Below are 20,577 nucleotides of genomic sequence, written 5' to 3'. Positions count from 1 at the left end.
AAAAACATTTCTTTTTTTCTCCCAAAAACTGAGTGTATGCTTTACAGCATATGCCTAATATTAAAATGATTCTTGGAAACACAGATCAAACACTTCTAAGAGGGACAAGGAGTTTCTTGCTTTAAAAGTAGAAACAAGACTTTAACAAACTCCTTTAAATGAAGTCTTTGTCATAGCTCTCATTGCCTTTCTTTCTAAAATTAACAGAGCCTGTAAGAGACTAAAAGTCTCCCTACCTATAGTTAAAAAAACAACAACATTTCACTGTTGTGTTTGCTCAAATCAATAGCTATTATGGCAGGGGTTTTTTGAACGGTGTTTTGTATGGCATACACATTTCTTTAAAGGATGCCATAAAACATTTTGAGTTCTACAAATATGCCACGTGTATACATTAAAAGCGCATTGGTTTTTGGTTTGGAATATTAAACTGACAGCTTTAGGGCTCAGTCCAGTATCTGTTTGTACAAAGAGCTCTTGCAATTTGATCAGGAGTCACGTTTGGATCCACAGGGGAATGGTTTCCATACAGATGACTTACATCCTTCTAACAAAAACTCTCATATGCAAACAAACCAACCCAAAAGGAAAGACCCCAAACTCCATTATGACACAGCAGTGGCTAAATTTAGCTTCACACATGTTCATCCTGTGGCAGCATTGGTAGGGATATCAGAATTTCTATATAATGGCATGATCCAAATTCCACTGCAATCAAGAAGAGGCTTTTCTCTTGTCTTACTTAATATTGAATCATCACTAGGGATTTGCTCAGATTCGGCATGATATTGGTTGATAGCATAATGCTTTTGATATTTGACATATTAAGATACCATGTGGGGGGAGGGGAAAAAAAACCACAATACAAAAAGAAAAAAAAAGAAAAAAACATTTTACTAGATTTTTACATTTAGTAAATGGTACTTAAACTCCATGGACATGAAAGTAATTTTTAAACTTTACCTTTGAAATTTTACCCTTTCCAATATTTCATAGAAAAGAAACGCTCTAAGATACCGTTTCAGACCACAGAATTATTACAGAACATAAAGATTATATGCAAGGGCTTAATCCTTTTCCCAACAAAGATGGTAGCCAACCCCATTTGACCTCCAATGGGAGAGGGGTCAGCTGAGAATGTGCCATGTTCCTAATTTCGAACCTCCTTTATGACAAAAGAGTCAATAGTTTGGCATAGACTTTGCCTTTGTAATTTGAATTCTATCAACAACTATTCCTAGCCACAAGAGAAATATTTGTAGGCAATATATTTGTATAGTTCCACAAAACTATGTCGGAGAGAGATGTGTGGGTGTTTGTGTGTGTGTATGTCTGCATGTATGCATACTTATGAGTTTGGGATGGTTTGCTTAAAATACTTAACTTCACTTACATTATATCTTACATTGCAAAATGTACAGACACCCAGTGTTCTTTTTAACAACATATACAGGTGAGTTCATAGAGTCTTATAAAAGATTGTGTGATTCCAAATTAAAAACCATAGAAATATAACCAAAAAAAAAAAAATAAAATAATGGAGAGTGATTTATACCTCTGATAGTACATAGCGCTCATTCTGGTAATATTGACAGCTGCATCTTTGGCATTGAAAATTCATTACAGCTTTTAGACAAAAATGTTGTTGCTTACAGCTTTCTTTTTTTTTTTCCCTTTTTTTTTTTTTGTGTTTTTTTTAAACAAGAAAAAAAAAAAACAGGATTGACCAAAATACGAATATTGGGGGAGTACTATTAAAGGTTTCTTTCACTTTTTAGCAAGGATAGCTTAGGAACCCTGAATTACCTTCTCGCTTTAAGTGTACGGTGTAGACTGCATGGATCCATTTAAAAATCAACTAAGTTGTCCCACGTTGGTCGGAAAATTATATATAATATAATATATATATATTTGATATTTATTTAGAAGCTTTGAAATAGTACAGTAAACACTTTGCAACACGGTGTATAAACTACAGAATGTCTTTGATAATTTTTGTGGGCCCTCGGATTAACAACATCTTTCTTTTTTCTTTTGATGACCCACGGATGAAAAGAACATGATCACAATCTCTCTTGTAAAGTTGGAATAGTTTGGGGGAACACTTGATCACACAAAAAATAATATAAAACAGTCAAGTTTAAAACAGTGATATTGCATTTATAATGCACATTTCTTTTATCTGGACGATTGGCTTCTTGTGGTGAATATAAACATCTAAAGGGCTCAGTGACATTTTGGAGAGAGAGATAATATAGTGCTGTAAACAGGCACACACTGATCAGAGAGGCAAGATCAGTTGCCTCCGAAGTTTCTACAGTTCTACACATTTCAACTCATTTCTCAGGCCTGCTGAGAGCAATTAGGTCCTATTGTTGGCCATGATGTCTCCAACAGCACACAAATCCTTCAGTTACACAGAACTGGATGGCCAAGATAATGAAGTTGAAAGTTGATGCTTTTTGTTGGTCGACTTTTGTGCAAATCATGCTGCTTCAGGTAAGTCCTGTAGAAGTGACTAGCATATCCTTTTCCGTGCTGCAGGAAAGAAAGAAAGACACTTCTGAGAGGAAAAAAAAAATAAATCAGTCTCCAACAGTTCTTAGGCTTAGTGTAGAGAAACAATCAAAACTTGTCACAAGCTGTTGGTTAAAATTCCCACTGTAGCAAACAGCTTAATGTTGATTCACTTTTCAGAGAAAAGTCTTTTTGAGGCTTGATAGCCTGAAACCCAAACTTCACATGCTGTTTTATTATTCTGTCTAGCATGTCATACCAAGTATTCCAATGTGCCTATGCAGAACCAGTATAAGAACAAGGCAAACAGTCAGACTTGCAGGTCCAATAATAATGGAATTTCCAAGGCTACTTTTTTTCCCCCTATTTCAGCTTATTTGAAGCAACATCTAGGAGCCCCCAAAGACTCAGAAGCCAGCTTTCCTTCTCTTTCAAAGTGAACCATTATCCTCATCAGCAAATGACCCTTTAGTCTAGTTTGACAGAGATGAAAAAATGGTGCATTAATGGCTGCAATTCAGATTTCAGCATTTACTGTCAGGCTGCAAATTAACTCGTGTTACACAGATAAAGAAGGTCAATGCATTTACAAACCCATATCCTAATCCACCAGCTGTGGTAGCTATATTACCCCAACACACTAGCTATTTTAACTGTAATTGGGAGCAAAGGTAACAAATGATTTATATTAGCATTCAAGACGACCCTGGGTTAAGTTCTGATCTCAGTCACACATGAAGTTGAGACAAAGAACTACCTCACTTGCTGAAGTATTATTATAATCATCATTATCATTATTGTTTAGTAAAGCTTGTGACAATAAAATCAGGTTTTACCTTAGCTCCAAATCAACAAAATCCCTACCTGAAATTCAGTATATTTCTGTGCATTGTTACAACGGAAACAAAAGGAAATCGTGACTTTAGAATGACCCTTTGGATCAAGCCATCCATCAATCCTTGTTGATGTTTGCATGCTGACACATGAACGCTTCCAGACTCCATTCCATTTAACAAAAATATCTACATTAGCCATACTTATTCATTAGTAAACATATCAAATGTATCTACTCTATCACAGAGAAGTCAGATTACTTACAGGAAGAGATTAGCATGGGTGTTGTGTGTTTGTCTAACCTAACCTGTCAATGCCACAGGATGCACACAGAAAGTTGTGAACATTTCTGCATATGTTGTCTGTTCAGCACACAGACAGTTGCCAGACGTGTTACTAACATTAAAACTGAAACATCTAATATGTTTTGGATGTTTCAGTTCTGTAGCAAATTAGCAGCAGAATTAGAAAGGATTTTTAAAACCTTCAGCAAGGTATTTTTAATGCAGTAGTTAAGACTAAAGAGATCAGAATCTTCATGATGTTTTGATGCAATGTATGATCAGACTAACTGAGTGTTTAAAGATCTTAAAATGTAAAAGTAAAGATACTTCCATCTTTTTTAAATATTGCAAGAAACAATCATCTCAGTAATAGCAATAACAAAACCAAGGTTTCTATTTGGTCTTCAAAACTTTTATCCAAAAGTTTACTAATCATTTTAGTTCTCTTGTGAATATGTAAGGCCAGTACTCTAGATCACATTCTGCCACTAAGGAACTCAAGCTGCACTGCAGATGAAGTAGAATTTGCATGGGGGAAGACTATGGAGATCTGCAATAAGGGCAATTGCTGCTTCTGTGCAGCACTATTGTCCTGCTCCTGTCTAATGTGTTGGTGGTGTTAATATGGCACTTGAGGTGCACAGCAACACCTGTTTATGATACACATTCTGGTAACACAGAGATTCTGTTACGGGCTGTCTAGTCTTTTGCCATGTACAATAGTGTGTTCTTCACTTTTAAATTTCACTTAATATGTTTCTGTTACAAAACAATTATGCCATTTTATAGCAATAGCTAAATATTACACATTAGGGGGTAGAACATCTGCTGCTCTCCCCACCTACAAAAATTCTTGTCCCAAATACTAAAATACCCTCTGCAAATGCATAAGATGAATTGGATTTCAAAGACAACTTTCATCCTCCCGAGTTTTTCTTTCTTCTGTATTTGCATAGAAAATCTATGTGCAAGCAAATTATCTCCATGTCTATACCAGCTTCCGTCTTTTTACAGATGGGGAATACAAATCAGAGAGGTTAAATGGAAAGGAGGATGGACTTAGCATAAAACAGAGAGCAATGAAAGTTCTGATACCTGTTTCTGGCTCTGAGTGTGTGCATGCATGTGTGTTCGTAAACAAACTTCAGCAGGAAACACTAAGCCTCTCTGTATCACAATTTCTCCATCTGTAAAATGGGAATAATATTGCTTACCTATCTCCTAGAGGTGCAGGAAGGTTTAAATCACTATTCTTTATAATCCACTTTGAGATCCAGAGATGGCAAGTGCTATAGAAATGGAAGTATCAGAGTCAGTGTAAGAGCTGGAACAAGAACACCATCATTTCTGGTGCCTAATATCTCTTCTGAGATCACAGCTCTCTCATGCCTATTTTATCTCCTGTTCTGAACTCTCAAACTAGCACACAGGGAAGCTTCAAGACCATGTGAGTACAGGTAGCAGTTATAAAAGGGTCCTTAATAATAAGCAGTTGCATAATTCTCTTACTGTATTTATAGTATTCACACACATATTCTAATAGTGTTTGAGGGGGACAAAATTTCTGAAGAACACCAAGTATTCCAATTAAAATTCCTAGGGTACATGATTGGTTCTGTACTGACTACTGATCCTTCCCCAAAGACCTCTCAAAGACTTTGAGTGTTAGAGTGCTTAATGCAAAAAGTTTATATGGAACTGCAATAAAAATCTGGAAATAAAACCCAGCAAAAATACATTAAGATTCATTTGATCCTCAGCAGACACCAGCAAGCCTCCCATTCACAGCGAGCTATTTCTATGTAGGCTGATGAGAGAAGATGTGTAAAGACATCAGTGGCAGATGAGCAGAAAAAGAAATGCAAAACAGTAACCTAAGAAACAGAAAACAGAAAGTATGCAATGACTATGCCTAGCTTATGAATCAGAAGTGAAGAGAAAATACTGTAAAGCTCTGGTCTCTTTAATGAATCTTCCTTTCACCCTGTTTTGAATCATCCCATTGCATCCAAGCTAGACTACTCCTTTACAGCCACAAATACAGTCATATATATCTCCTCTGTTGGCAAACCCTAGATGGGATTGCTTGTACATGAAGCACTGCACACTCTGAATCAAAATTTTCTCCTGCTTAGTATTGCTTGCTAATTTAACTAGGATGCAGAGAAGGTCCACTGCCAATGAAAACACATTCTGTGCCTTTTACGACTTTTGCAGCTTTCACTTTATTCTATATTTAAGAGCTCCATAAACTCCCACAGCATTGTATCTGCTGTAAGAGAATGCTGAGTTCTCCCAAGTGCCAACATTCTAGAGAGCCAAATAAACCCCTAGATAATAAAATCTTCCAAAAAAATCAAATATCAGGCATGCTGCTGCAGTTACAGAAATATTACTGATTCCCTTTTACTTAGGAGAAAAATGACACTTTAACCTAAAACCCCCTCCTTTTAATCAAAGAAAGCTATCCAATAGGAAAATAGGGGGAAAGGCCAGTATGCAAGCTGTCATCTTGCTATTTCAGATCCAAATTCTCTAAGGTAGCACAGTATCCAAGTAATCTTTGACTTCATACAGGCTATCAGATGTGGACACTCAATTCAAACATGTGCCTCACGGCGCCACATCTATGCAGATCAGGTTGTCCCCATGCAACGCTGCAACTGCAGTCTCCTGCATTCTGCTCAGAAACAGCCCAGCTGTTCAGGCCCTGCAGTGAATGCCTTTCACTTGTAGTGAGCAACAAATTTAAAAGCAGTTAATTACCTCACATACATTATGGCAATGTATGTGAAGTTTTAAATTTCATTACTGGTTTTAAGTCTCTGTATTTTTACAGTTGGCTTTACAGCCTATGCATTAACAGTAGCAGATGAAATTTTGCCCTTCACTAAGTCCCATTAGCTTGGGCAGAGCCAGGACTGCATAATTCTAGTGACAACCGACAGGCTGCAAAATTTGGCAGTTTCATTTGATCTTGGCCCAGCTGAATAGAAACCAGGGTTGAAGTGGTGGAAGGTATCCTCTACAAAATAATCTGCCTGTTTCAGTTAACCTGGAGCTCTAGTTCAGTTATCAGCAAGTATAGTTTTGGAAAGATGTCAACAAGAGAATGGGAATGCAGAGCAAACTACCATAGCTCCCTCACCCTTGGTAGTGGTGCATCCAGGCAAAGGGTGAGACACACGGCTGGGGCTGGGGCTGGGGGATGTAGGATGGGGATTACTCTGCTGCCACCCATGTTCTGTGGATAAAAAAGTATTCCAGTCACTGCAGGTGTCAATCCAATATCAATTCACAAAGCCTGATTTATTTTTTTTTTAATGAGCTATTACTTAAAGAAGTTTTTCTAAGCACTGCTAATAATACTTTATGAAAACTCCACTCATGGCAAGGAGAGTGTCTTTTCCAGTCTGATGAACTGTGGTACACAAATATGAAAAGAATATTTTTCCTCACATAATTTCCTCATGAATTACTTTAAGGGGGAACTTTTCCCCCTTGCTTTTGAGATTTCAGGTAAGAGATTTTTGTGCTTCACATAGAATCATAGAATCAATAAGGTTGGAAAAGACTTCAAAGATCATCAAGTCCAACCTGTCACCTCAGGACTACTAAACCATGGCACCAAGTGCCATATCCAATACCCTCTTGAACACCTCCAGGGATGGTGACTCCACCACCTCCCTGGGCAGCACATTCCAAGGGCTAACAACTCTCTCTGTGAACAACTTTCTCCTCACCCCAAGCCTAAACCTCTCCTGGTGTAGCATGAAACTGTGTCCTCTTGTTCTGGTGCTGATTGGAGAAGAGACCAACCCCCTCCTGGCTACAACCTCCCTTCAGGTATTTTTAGAGAGCAATAAGGTCTCCCCTGAGCCTCCTCTTCTCCAGGCTAAACAATCCCAGCTCCCTCAGCCTCTCCTTGTAGGGCTTGTGCTCGAGGCTTCTCCCCAGCCTCGTTGCCCTGCTCTGGACACATTCAAGTGTCTCAGTGTCCTTCTTAAATTGAGGGGCCCAGAACTGGACACAGTACTCAAGGTGTGGCCTAACCAGTGCTGAGTACAGGGCCACAATGACTTCCCTGCTCCTGCTGGCCTGTAGAGCACACCTGAATAAAATAACTTGTGTTCAGATACTGATGTTACAGCTCACACAACTGATGTGGTTTTCTTAACTCTGTATTATATTAGAAATTGAAAATAGGAAGATGGAGAATACTCATTTTTGTACTCTTAAAAAAAAAAAGTAATAAAAATGGCCAACTCTCCCCTAATGTCAGCGAATCGATTGGCTTTGGCAGCCACCATTTATGTGCTTATGTATGTCTGAATACCCCTGAAGGACACCAGAGAGTTAGGCAAGAATGAAACAACTTTCTGTCTGGCCATTTCTGGCAGGTGACAAGGTATGGAAGGCTGGGGAAGGTGCACCAAGCCAGATTTTGCCTCTAATAAAGATACAGAATTCAGTATGACTGAAGTGTTCTTCCTGGGATCTGATTGTTGAAAATATAAACAATCTTTCTAAAATAAACCAACAGCATTTGGACTGACGGGCACAATTACCCAGATTTCATGTGGGGGAAAAAAAAGTAATTGTGAGCATTAGGTCTTCAGGCTGCGAATAAATAAAGTAGGCTAAAATATAAAAGTTTCTTATTGTTGCACTGAATCTTTTTTTGGCAACACGCTAGCTTTTAGCTCAATAAATAAACCCCACGGACCATTAAAATCTCTCCTTCCCATGAGACTACATCTTCACTTCTGGAACAAAGATGATTATGCCAAAAAGCTGTCTTTTGTATAAAGTGAGAAATGTAACCACATATATTGTCCTTTCCTTTTGTCTTGCGTTAAGTGCACCTATTTCCATGTCTACACTCATATAAACCTGTTAAAGAAAGCGATTCCCAGCCAAGCCAAAATTTGACAGTGGTGGACACCGCACTGATCGTAATCTAGTGAATATGACAAGTAGTGTGTCATGTGCTCCACAGAAAGGGGAAAGGAGTTTGTCCTTTGCACTTAAGTACAAAATTGCCACTTTTCGCATTTGAAGGTAGCGCTGAATTCTGCATCAACAACTTAAACCGAGTATTGCTCTTTTTTGAAAGAAGTTTATTGACCCAATTTCTGACTGACACATATTGCCACTTCTGTTAGCTTCATTTCAGAAAAATACACACTTAAAAGGGTTTGGGTTGTTTTTTTTTTTGATGTTTGGAACATGTCTTGCTAAGTATTTTCATATGGCAAGTGGGAAACCTGATACAATTGTTGACACATCGTGACAGTCACTGAAATGATGTTTCTCTGGTGCTATTAAGTGCTCTGAGATTTATAATCTACCTGGACTTTTGCTGATCCTCTGAAAAAAACCCCAAGCATTTCAGTTCTTAAGAGTAAGTATCCAAGTCCCAGTTCATGAAAGCACCAAATAAAATTTCTCTCTGCTTAGGACCATCTTCAAGCATAGGCTTAAGTTTAAGCACTAATCTTAATCAACGTGTGCTTTACATGAAACATATGATTAAGAAGGAGTTTCTTTTGAATCAAGTCCTGGATTTTGTTATCAATGCTCTGTGGCACATACAATACTTTTATGTGCATTTGATTTTCTGTTCTAAGTGCTGACAATTTTTTTTTTCTCTTTTAACTGCCAGTAACAGCCCAGTGGCACAGTACATGTCAGATTTGATTTATCTCTGGTTGCCATTATTTACTACAATTCAGCACAGAAAGTCCTAAGCTATATTCTACTATGTACCATAAAAATACCTAAGACAGTTTTCCCACATGATACAGAGAGCAGATAAAAAGCAGGTTTGTCTTTCTGTACTATTAGAAATGTATTATCTGCCTGAAAACACTAAAGATTTTACACAACATCACCATTATATTCAGAGAATCATGGAATATTTCATTTTGCAAGAGTTCTTACAATTATGTTCTGGATCAAGACCAATTAAATAACTTCTAAATCATTCCTGATGCATGTCAAACTTAGCACAGAGGATTTACAAATTCTCCATCAACCATGTTCTAGCAGCAAATTCACATCCTTACTGATTCACTGTAAGCTAATAACATTGGTACCATCCTTAGTAACACCAGCATTATATTCCACACACACACCCCCAGGGATTTTTTATGCAACGATCATTTCTTCTCCTCAACCTTATTTTCTTCTTCCTCCATGCAGTTCTGGTTGTTTGGGTTTGGGGTTTTTTGTTTGGTTGGTTTGGTTGTGGGTTTTTTTTTCAGAAGTCATCATTTTATACCATTCTTCTGAAATCTACAACACACAACTCTTTAAGCTGTCAGTGTGCAAATTAACCAGTTCAGAACACACTAAAGACTGGCTACGATGTGACTTAAAACTTTCAGTGCCCTGGGAAGAAGAGGAGGGCTATAAATCAATCCTCCTAAATTGTTCTCAAGTGCCTAAATTCCCTATAGATTCAAGAGAGTACAGAGATGTTTAAGTCACCATTTGGTGGCCTTCAGATGTACCTAAATTAAGCATGCTAGATTTGGCCTGAAAGAAATAAATTCACTTGTGCTTACACAAGGCAGCGTGCATTACAGTATTACATCAGCATCACGCTGCATATTCCTAACCAATCTATCTTTGTCATTGTGGTTTTTTCCACCACCCCTCTCTCCTAGCTGGACTGGGTAGCAGTAGGATCTGACAGGCATGTCCCCTCTCTTTTTTGAATGTTTCATTTCTAATTTTCTAAGGCACAGTACTAAAGATTGTTTTCCATGAGCAGTACACACTCAGACTTCAGAGAGTTCCTCCCAGTTTACCAAGGTAAGATACTTAACTTTATCATATAAACTTCCCACAATCTTTATAAAACTTTTCTTATTCAAAACCACATATTGATTCAGGTCCTACTGATGAATGAAATTTGACCATCACTATTCTTTGTCAAGACTACCAGAACAGAATGGTTAATATCCACACTATTAAAATTTCTCAGCCGCATTGAGCAATATATGGGGCCAGATAGTGTGATCATATTTGATCTACTTTCAGGCAGGGTCCCTGGTCCATGTTCTGACACTCACAACATGTCCAGGACTTGTTGTGGAAGAAAGGTAGTTGACACAGGCCAAAGGCACGCCAGAGAGTGTAAAAGTACAGACCATAACATATTAGACATAAATAATATTGCAAGTACAAAGCACACAGCACTTAATCTCAAGTACAGCAGGAAAAAAAAGGTATTACTGCCTTTCATTTGTAAGCAAGAACTTTTTTAAGATCTCCATTCCTATCAATAACCACAGCTGTGTGCAGCTACATTCAATTGTCACTGCCATCTAAATTTCAATTGAGAATAGATGGATGTCAAATTAAAAGGACAAACAGGCAACTAAAAAAAGTCACAAAGTGACAGAATTTTACTCTGACAACGATGAATCCACAGTATCAGCATCTAGAAAATTCCTTATGAATAAAGAAAGGTTGCATTCAAGAAGTTTCAGAATGAATCCTTCTCCAGTGCTGAATGCAGCCATGATGCTGGAGGTGAAAAGATAAAGTCAGAGGACTCAGGTCACTTGCTAAAACAGGAGTCTGTCATCCCCGTAACTTCTTTGGTGAATCTACTCTGCATCCATTTTTTTTTCCTTTCTAATCCACATTACTCCTGATAACCTGTGAAAATGTCATGTAAAATAACATCATTTACACATATGAAATAGATTCATGTGTATGCAAGAAATGCAGATTTACTCTTGCAACTCATACATGCACGCAATTTTCAGGCAGAATTTCGGAAGCGAGCTCTGAAGACTTGCTTCCCCATGTCCACAATAATTTCTTCAACCAATAAAGACCATTAATCCATCAAAGAAACAAATTAAATTACCTCAGCAGATTTTGGATTTTTAGTCAATTCACACTGATAATTATCATCATACTTAGTTCTTCCAACAACTTATTAGCTACTGAAGCTAAAAACTGTAATCATCTGTTATCTCCAATTTCCTGCCTTACAAGAAGGTACCAAATACATAATTTTTTTCACTCTTCTGACTTCACCACACAATGTTTCTAGAACAAATTAAAGATATTGACAGCTGCTTCCCAGTGCCAGTCATCCTATTGCTAGTGCAAAACTGTGGATTCAGGGTGGCCAGTGCACAGATTGAGCTGTTTACAGGCATGCTGGATAAATAGCAGCACCGATCCCTATGGTCTGCTTGTCCAAACACAACAAATAGATGCAGTTCCTTCTCTCATGGGCTATTTGTTGCATTCTTTAAATGGCTTTCCTTATTTATCCTCCTTTGGGCAAGAGAGGAAAAATAAAAAGAAAGAAAGAAAGAAACAAAATAAGAAAGAAAGAAAAGGGTAGCCCTTAAAAATTAAAGCAGTGGAGATGACAGTGGAAAATCAGTTACTGTGTACAGCAACAAAACCAGAAACAGGAACAGGCTCCTCTGCTGCACAGACCAAGGAGTTCTTCACATAGAAGCAATGAGATGAGTTTGCTGTGCATACAACCAAGATCAGGCACACATTCAGTTCTCCAGCTCCTGAGTGTCACTAGAAGGATGTTTGTACATTTATGAGTAGCATTTATCCATAATGACCAGAATTTGCCTACCAAAAATAAATAACCTTAGTGCCTTTGAAAATTTTAACTGCAAACAGCTTACTGCTTTCCAAGGAGGCTCATGTCCATAAGTGGCTAAATTACTTTTGCCATAGCATTTACAGTTGTAGGACAAGAGGCATTTTGGAATTTTAAACCAGCATAAGACAGCAATCTCAAAAATTCCTCCTAGAGTTTAAAGCAATCTTTCTGCTGGGTTTTATGGTGGCTTGTTTCTTCTTTTTTTTTTTTTTCCCCCATATTGCAGTGGTAGGAATCCAGAAAATGGCATTTCATTATTTTAAAAGCTATCTCCACAGATGGTATATTCATAGCAGACATAAGCAGTCTCAAAATTGACATAAATGAATAAATATAGCAGCAGCCTAAGACAGACATACAAGACTTCTGTGTGTTGCAGTCAGAACTGGCAAACACAGACTTTTACAGCTATTAGAGGAAGAGAAAGTTGAAATTATGTGTTTCAAAGACAAAGTAAAAACATAATTTTATTTCCAAATGAAAGCTATTTTTACTTTTTCTGAACTTTTAAAATTATTTTCCTGCACTGCAGCTGCAAAGAGCTCTAGAGTCATCTAAGCCAAAAGGTGCTGTGTAAATCTAGTAACGGGGGGCATTTTTTAATGAGGATTTTGGACACTACAAGGTACTGCTCATTTTGCCTAAGATCACAGTTACAGTTACAGTTACATAGAGATTCAAAGAAATAATAGCTAAATATAACAGCTAAACACCCATGCTTCAAGTTGAAAAGAAGGCGCTTTTTTTCTCTTATATTCACTATTTTCATTTAAAAAATGAAAAAGAATTATGTAATCTATAGGTCTCAGTGGGCTACAGCCAAGCTACCTTTGCATATTTATCTATTCCTTTCTAATTTTGCTTTCTGAATTATCCATTTCCTATTGTTGCAGTAATACCCTGTAAGTGTTCTTCCCTTTGAGCGATAGCCGCAAGAGGAGTATGTTCAGATGAAGGATGCAAACCAGTCATGAATGTGAGACAAAAATACCTCTCAGAAGTTATGCAATGCTCATTGTACAGTGAATCATTGTTAAGTGGTTTATTCAAGATCACAGAGTGCCTACAATAATGGGTAAAAATACATCATAGCATTGCTTTCCCCTTATTATATTTTCATTAATATTATTAGTATTGTATGTTTTAAGGTTTTTTGCAAGCTTTAGTTACCTAACAGAGATGATGCATCTCAAGTGGCAAACTTCAGGTATAAATGAGTATCTCTTAGCATTTCAGATACAAGAAAAAAAATGGAAATGCTCTATTAGATGTTCTAGAAAAGTATCCAATTAGGTTTCTTAGGATTATCAGATGTTGGATTTTCAACTCAGCCTCCATTTTTGCTGAGCACTATTTCATGTACAGGCATTCTGATGTGGGCAGAAGTGGGAGCTGTATCCTGTCCCAGAGATAAATTCCTGAATACAAGTGAAGAGTTCCACTATTTGTGGCAGGATATGTAGGATATGCAGCTATGCAGATCAGATTTAAAGTGAAAGACACAATTTTAACATCCTCCTGGAGCATTAAATGGTGCTCTTGGGTTTCTCTTTTTTTCAGAACCAGAGGACACAGTCTCAGGCTGCGCCAGGGGAGGTTTAGGCTGGAGGTTAGGAGGAACTTCTACACAGAGAGAATGCCCAGTGGAATGGGCTGCCTGAGGAGGTGGTGGAGTCGCCATCACTGGAGGTGTTCAGGAGGAGACTTGATAGGGTGCTTGGTTGCATGGTTTAGTTGATTAGGTGGTGTTGGATGATAGGTTGGACACGATGATCTTGAAGGTCTCTTCCAACCTTGTTTATTCTATTCTATTCTATTCTATTCACAAACGAACTACTCTTATTATGCACATATCATTTGTTTATTCATGCCACTAAAAAATGCATTTCTATTAAACTTTTTTTCTTTCATTCCAACATCAGAATGTTGTCTTTCTTCTTACCCCAGAACTGTAACACATACATGCAACCTATTGGTGCTAATTCGTTTGCATTTTTTTCTGTGCATTTGTACTTCAAGCGTGTGTGAAAATGACAAACTGAGCTTAAAATTGTTAATGAAAGGATCAGACAGATCATGAGTTTACCTGATTTGTATTAGAAATCATGTGGACTAATTTTAAAAGCAAAACAGTAATTAAAAATGAATCAGGTGTCCATTCAGAATAGCTGTTGCTTGTGTTTATGCACATGTAATGCTATGCCATCACAGCCATGAAGAAATTACACAAAGCATTGCCAGAAATAAGAGGTAACCAAAAAAAAAAGGAAAGAAAAGAAAAAAAATCTTTTTCCTTCATAATAACTGTGCAAAATTGTAATTCCCTCTCTTTTTTTGGAAACTTCTCAGAAACAGTAAGGAGCTTTTGTACAAAACATCTTTTTCATGTATCAAACATCAGCAGAAAATGTTGTGTTACATACCCTGCCATATAGAAATAGGCCTTTATGACCCTAGCGAGATCAAAATACCCCCAAAATACTTAGATGCACTTTATTTCTTTGAAAAAAAAAAAATGTGCTGTAAGGCACTTCTTGTCCTGGTATAAAAACATGAACATTTTTCTCCTCTAGGAGACATCTAATCTAATGCAGGGAGATGGATAATGATTGTAAACTGCTGCTAGTGCTAGCTCTGTAGTAGACTATTTGAATAAAAATGGTGGTCCAGTTCCTAAACATTCAGCTGTACAGAGGCTTTTGAAAGACTTTTAATTTTGTCTGTAAAACAACTTGCTTTGGATAGGCCAAGTTGAGCAGGTGACAAACGTTTTGCAGAATGAGACCCTTGGACTACCATCTAAACATAACATCACATCAAGTGTGCTCAGGCCCAGCCCCATCTCCCCCACGGCACAGAGACCTTCATCAGCAAGTCAGTGGCCATGCAGGCTAAGAAACAGAGACACAGAATGAGGATAAGCGTAACCTTTAATGTTTTTGAATGCTACAGACAAGTCCCATGCATATCATTTGAGTCTGCAAGCCCAGACCTAAATATATTGTTGATGTTTAGTAACCATGCCACGCAAATCAGAACAGCCAAAAAAAGGTGGTGTTTTTTCCCTCCCTTCCTGTTCACCTTGCTTATGCAGCAGCTGTTTGCAGAAGAACTTTTTTATGCTCTGTATGTCATCCCTAATACAAAAAAAGGCTCCAGGAACACCTAACAGCATTCTTCCAGTACCTGAATGGGGCCTGCAAGAAAGCTGGAAAGGGACTTCTAGTGTTAGGACAAGAGGAACAGCTTTGAGTTGGGTATATTTAGACTAAATATTAGGAAGAAATTCTTTATAGTGAGGGTGGTGAGACACTGGAACAGGTTGCCCAGGGAGGCTGTGTATGCCCCTTCCCTGAAGGTGTTCAAGGCCAGGCTGGATGAGGCCTTGAGCAACCTGGGCTAGTGGAAGGTGTCCCTGCCCATAGCAGGGGGATTGGAACATGATCATCTTTAAGGTCCCTTCCAAACAAAACCTTTCTATGATTCTATTAACATGATAAAATCCTTATTCATACATAAAATATGTTGATGATGTTGGCAATAGTTACCATGATAATGATACAGTTTCATCAGTAAAGATGAAGATGCTTGTGTGCATGTAGAAAATATTACTGAGCTCATTAGGGGGCTGCTTTAGAACACCATTATTATCCTAGAATGTATCCTTGTATAAATACTGTTATTCTGCTTAGTAAATTGTGCCTTCACAGAATCACAGAATGTTAGGGGCTGAAAAAGCCCTCAGAACATCCTCTAGTCCAACCTCCATGCCAGAGCAGGATCCTTTATGTAGTTTATTTTAACTTGCTCCCGAAGTAGATTAAGCTATGCCCCAAAGTAATTTTTGAGTGTAAAATAAGCATTTCGACATAAAAAGTTAACACACTATGGCAATATTTGGTTGTTTCCATACATAAAAATAATCCTAACCTCTTCACAGGAAGTAAAAAAATATTCTCTCACTAATGTCAGTAGGATAGCTCTGAAGTATTATAAAAGAAACACACATCTAGAGTGATCCCCAGTTAAAAAGAAGAAAGAATTAAAGTTACTTCTTATTGTCAATCATAGACCAAATCAATACTGAGATGGATCTAATGGTGATATATTCACACTGTTACCATCTCAGGTCCAAAGTATTAGAAATAGATCAGAATCAGACTGATCAGGTATTCATTGTGAAGATAGTGTCTGCAAGTATCCTACAGAACCTGGTACTACAGAGTTTCAATATTGGATAGTGGTTTATTTTGGTCATTAGGGTAAAAATACTTACAGAAATAATGGGTAACATAATCATCACTGGATGAAAAAAATAGATAGGCACACGTATTTTGAAAACAAAGGAATTCTTTAAAGCTACATATTGTTTTCCTCACCAGTGTTATTTCACTTCTTTTGTTTTCTCCAATGAAGTTCAGAATCTCTCACATGTTTTATGAACATTCAGGTCATTACAAAAATTTCTTAACTGCTTGTGGGGCAAAAAAAAAAAAGGTTCAAATCACATGGATGAATCAGAAGAAGTCAGTGTAAATTGCAGAGTAAGAAGAACATGCAAGTTAGAACAATCCTGGAGTCACTTTTGGAGAAAACTATGTTCAACCCCCCTACCATTTATTATCGTATCATGATTTCATAACTTGTGTTCATAATAAATGTGAACACATTTATTATGAATAATAATTGCAGTTTTGTTCATTATTATGAATAAAAATTACAGTTTAAAACATGTGAAAAATATATGCTTCCAAATATATTGCTTGAGTATGAATAAATCTACTTTGGGTGTATTCTGCTTGGGAGTAATACATAGAACATGCATGTTTATGTGGAAATTGGTGTGCAAATCCAGTGGCTTTAGACCACCAAGTTGAAATTTTTAAATTGGGAAAAAAAAGAAATACCTTCCTGTAGGAGGATTTGCATCTTTTGCTACTTCACAATTTAGAACACAACAATTTGTAACAGCTCTTTTCATTTATCCATGTGATGACCTAAACTTCAAACAGCAAAGCAGCAAACACCCAAATCCCCACTATGATGCCCTTAGTTTTGATCCTACCCCATAATCATAAGTTGGGCAGAGTATTTGTGTCAGATGTGTATGATTTTGTGTCATTTTATCAAATGCATGTGATCTTATCAGTTCATGACCTGATTGCCCTTCAGTTGTTTCACTGCCTTGATGCTCTCTTGTTACTGAGCACAGCACCCAGCTTACCTCCTCTGACTTCATGCCGTCTCCTGTTTATTAGTTCGTGTCTCTGTCACAGCTTATCTAAATTAATTAGTGCTAAGCTTTAAATATGACTTTGCATTGGTTTATTTTCAGTACTTTTGTTGTTATGCTACACAGTTGTATGGAATGAACAGACTGGTTAGAGTGGCTTTGTACACTGGGGGACACTTCTCAGGGAATTGTTCCATGGTCTTTTTTGTCTCAGGAATATTTCAAATTTCTCATGATAATATACACCACCTTCCTCCTGTATTTTTCCAGAGGTTCTGCACCGTGTTCAGTGGAACACAGTGCAGGAATCACCAAGCAGACACAAACATGAGCAGATACACTGACACGGCACAGGGAAAGCTCTAGTAGACATCTGTGCCTATTATACTAATGACACAGGTTGAAAGTAAGCTTGCTCAGCTGTCCCACCATGCTGACACTGCTCTGCAGCTTTCTATTCCAGAGCAAGCTAGGTCAGAAGCAGACTGGGTTTTCTGGACCACAGAAATGCCTACGTAGTATGAGCGACTTGATTGACCTAAGCCATTTTATGTCATCTGCAAACAGTATGCCCTTTTTCTCATTTCTATTTCTAGACAATTGATTTTTTAACTCATGGACCTCCACACAGACTCTTGGGGAACTTCTGCTACAATGTTCCACTTATCCACACGATTTTTTTCCTTTAGCCACAGAAAGTCTGGTAATGTTTTGCTCCGTGACAACACTTGCTTGCTTTAGTAGCTTCTTCTGCTACACAGATGCTGTGTTAAAAGGGTTTTTTGACAGTTCAGATACACTATATTGATTAATTCCCACTCAGTCTATCAAAATTCTAATAGATCAACCATCTTTCTGCACAGTCTTCCTGGACACATGCCAGCTACGTTGTTCCTAAAACCCCTGGGTTACAATTTTATGTCCTATACCAAGGTTTCTCACTGGTCTCTAATTTGTAAGATTTTTGTAGTACTTTTTTTTAAGAATAAAAACAGCCTCTGATATTCTTTGGTTACCAGTTTTGTTAGAAACTGAGCATTGAAATAACACAATCCACTGACTTCTTCCTATTTGCTTTTGTCAGTTTTCCAACAACATCCTCTTCCATGACTCAGCCTTGCACATTTATCTGAAATGATTACCCAGGATGGGTGGGTTCCTAAATATGCCAAACTTTCTCTGTCCCTCCTTTGGTAAACACAAATGCAAAGAAATAGTTTAAAATCTCCACCATGTCCCTGTCCTCACTAACTGCAGCTCAAGAGACCCACCAATTCTCTCCTAGTTTACTGCACTTGATGTCTTAAAACTTATCTATATTTATTTGCACACTTTTGGCTATTTGCTCTAAGAAGTGCCTCTTATGTCCACTAATTAGTATCCTAAACTTTACCTTCTAGAACTTGTGCTCTTTTCTGATCATTTTGCTTATGAATCTTTTTAAGAGACCTTTGTAGTTCAAATAGTATTTCTATTCTTCCTTGTTACTGACTTTTCCAATGGCTGCTTTCATACATACTGCCACTTTTTACACAATGTTTTTGCTGAATACAAGGGGTTTGTTTCATACATTTGAATAACTTCTTTTAAGATTCTTCTACTGTCAAACTGATTTTGAGATGATCTTCTCTGCTAAGAAGTTGAATTTAATTTTATTACAATTGCAATTACCCAGTGGCCCAGCTAAAGCTCCTTCCTGAATCAACTTCCTCTTATGCATTCCTCTTGCCCCATTTACTGCATACATTATTAATAATAAATTATTTACTCATTGCTACGACTATTGTGTTCACTGTCTTTCTCTGCTCCTGTTATTTGCTATACAATTATAATAAAGAATATATTATCTAAGAGAAAAGAAACCAGAGAAATATTGCACTTGTTCTGTAGCAGTGTTCTGTAGCAGTTTTACCTTCGAGGTTCAAAGAACAAAAGCAAAACTAAATCTGGATTCTCAAGTGTGGATGACATAATACCACTCATTTATATTGTTTACTTCTGACATTTTACCTCCAATTTTTTTTATGTCTTCATACCAGGAAAGTATATAATTCAGATCATTGTCTAGATGCAAACATGCTGCTCAACAACACTACTTATGCTACATGAACAAAATTTAAACTCCCTGAACTATCAATAAAGTAAATATTTACTGTTATTTGCAATAAAACTCCCAGGCCTAGAACTAAACAGAACAGAATGACCCTTGTGGCGTCACCAGACAAAATCACCATCGTAATGCACATATTGCATAGGAACTCTCTGGCGATTAGACCACCACCACTATGAAAGTCAAATTTTTAACTGAAGTGATAAGAAGATTAAATTAGTACTGCTAGATTACAGTTTAGTACTCAAGAACACTTCTTAGAGGGGAATGATGGAAGACCACTTAGGGAAAGACAGCATCACGAGTTGCTAGGTCATAGCTAAGCTAGATTTCACATTGGTCTTTGAACTGACAACTGACATTTTAGGCAACACAAAATAAGGTGATTGTCTCAGGACAGGAATTTTAGGAATGGCTTTCACATATCAGAACTGGTATCCAGATTTAGAAGCTTTCAGTGAAGCAAATCCAAAGACTGAAGTAATAAAAAGACCTCTCTTGAAGGACTGAAATATCTGGACAGCTAAGTAAGAAGGGAGAAGTGAGCTGTCTGTGCTGAGAATGATCTGTAGCAGAGATCTTCACAGGCCAGGACTGCCAGTGCACAACCTCTCAGAACAACTAAATGCTTTACAAAAATGAATAAATTAATGCCATTCTGGGAATTTCTTTTTTAACTCCAGATCTGCTGTCCTAAAAGACTTTGTTGTTTGAAAAAGGGTCAGTATTGCAGTGTTGATGTCTTTCATTTATTTGGATGAGATAAACATCATAAACTCTTGAAGTCAAGGAGATTACAGTCTCTAATAAAATACAGAAGGCTGCTAAATAGAATGAAAAGACATATTATTAGACCAAAGTATTAGTCAGGAGTTCTATGGCTGGCTCAGACTCCAAAAGGAAGCATGAAGGACTTTTTGAAATCTATCACACTCTTTCATGA

At 37.4% G+C, this 20,577-nt stretch overlaps 1 protein-coding gene across 5 annotated transcripts in view; it reads right to left on the bottom strand.

The window, feature by feature from the left end:
• Positions 1-1,671: 1,671 nt before the first annotated feature.
• The window catches only part of PCDH10 (protocadherin 10), a 33,757-nt gene continuing 14,851 nt past the window's right edge, over positions 1,672-20,577 (bottom strand). Inside the window, exons 5-7 of one of the 5 annotated variants that reach the window (XM_054172764.1) lie at positions 6,784-6,879; positions 4,850-4,924; positions 1,672-2,563 (exon numbers count right to left, since the gene is read on the bottom strand). In XM_054172764.1, the coding sequence (XP_054028739.1) occupies positions 4,890-4,924; positions 6,784-6,879 (131 nt within the window). In that variant the 3' untranslated portion in view covers positions 1,672-2,563; positions 4,850-4,889. The remainder of the gene's footprint in view (positions 2,564-4,849; positions 4,925-6,783; positions 6,880-20,577) is intronic. The other 4 variants (XM_054172763.1, XM_054172766.1, XM_054172765.1 and 1 more) reach the window with 4 other exon arrangements.

Source organism: Dryobates pubescens, chromosome 24 (assembly GCF_014839835.1).
Source record: "Dryobates pubescens isolate bDryPub1 chromosome 24, bDryPub1.pri, whole genome shotgun sequence".
Taxonomy (NCBI): domain Eukaryota; kingdom Metazoa; phylum Chordata; class Aves; order Piciformes; family Picidae; genus Dryobates; species Dryobates pubescens.
The sequence above is the reverse complement of the archived record's forward strand: the minus strand, read 5'-3'. Positions and strand labels throughout refer to the sequence as shown.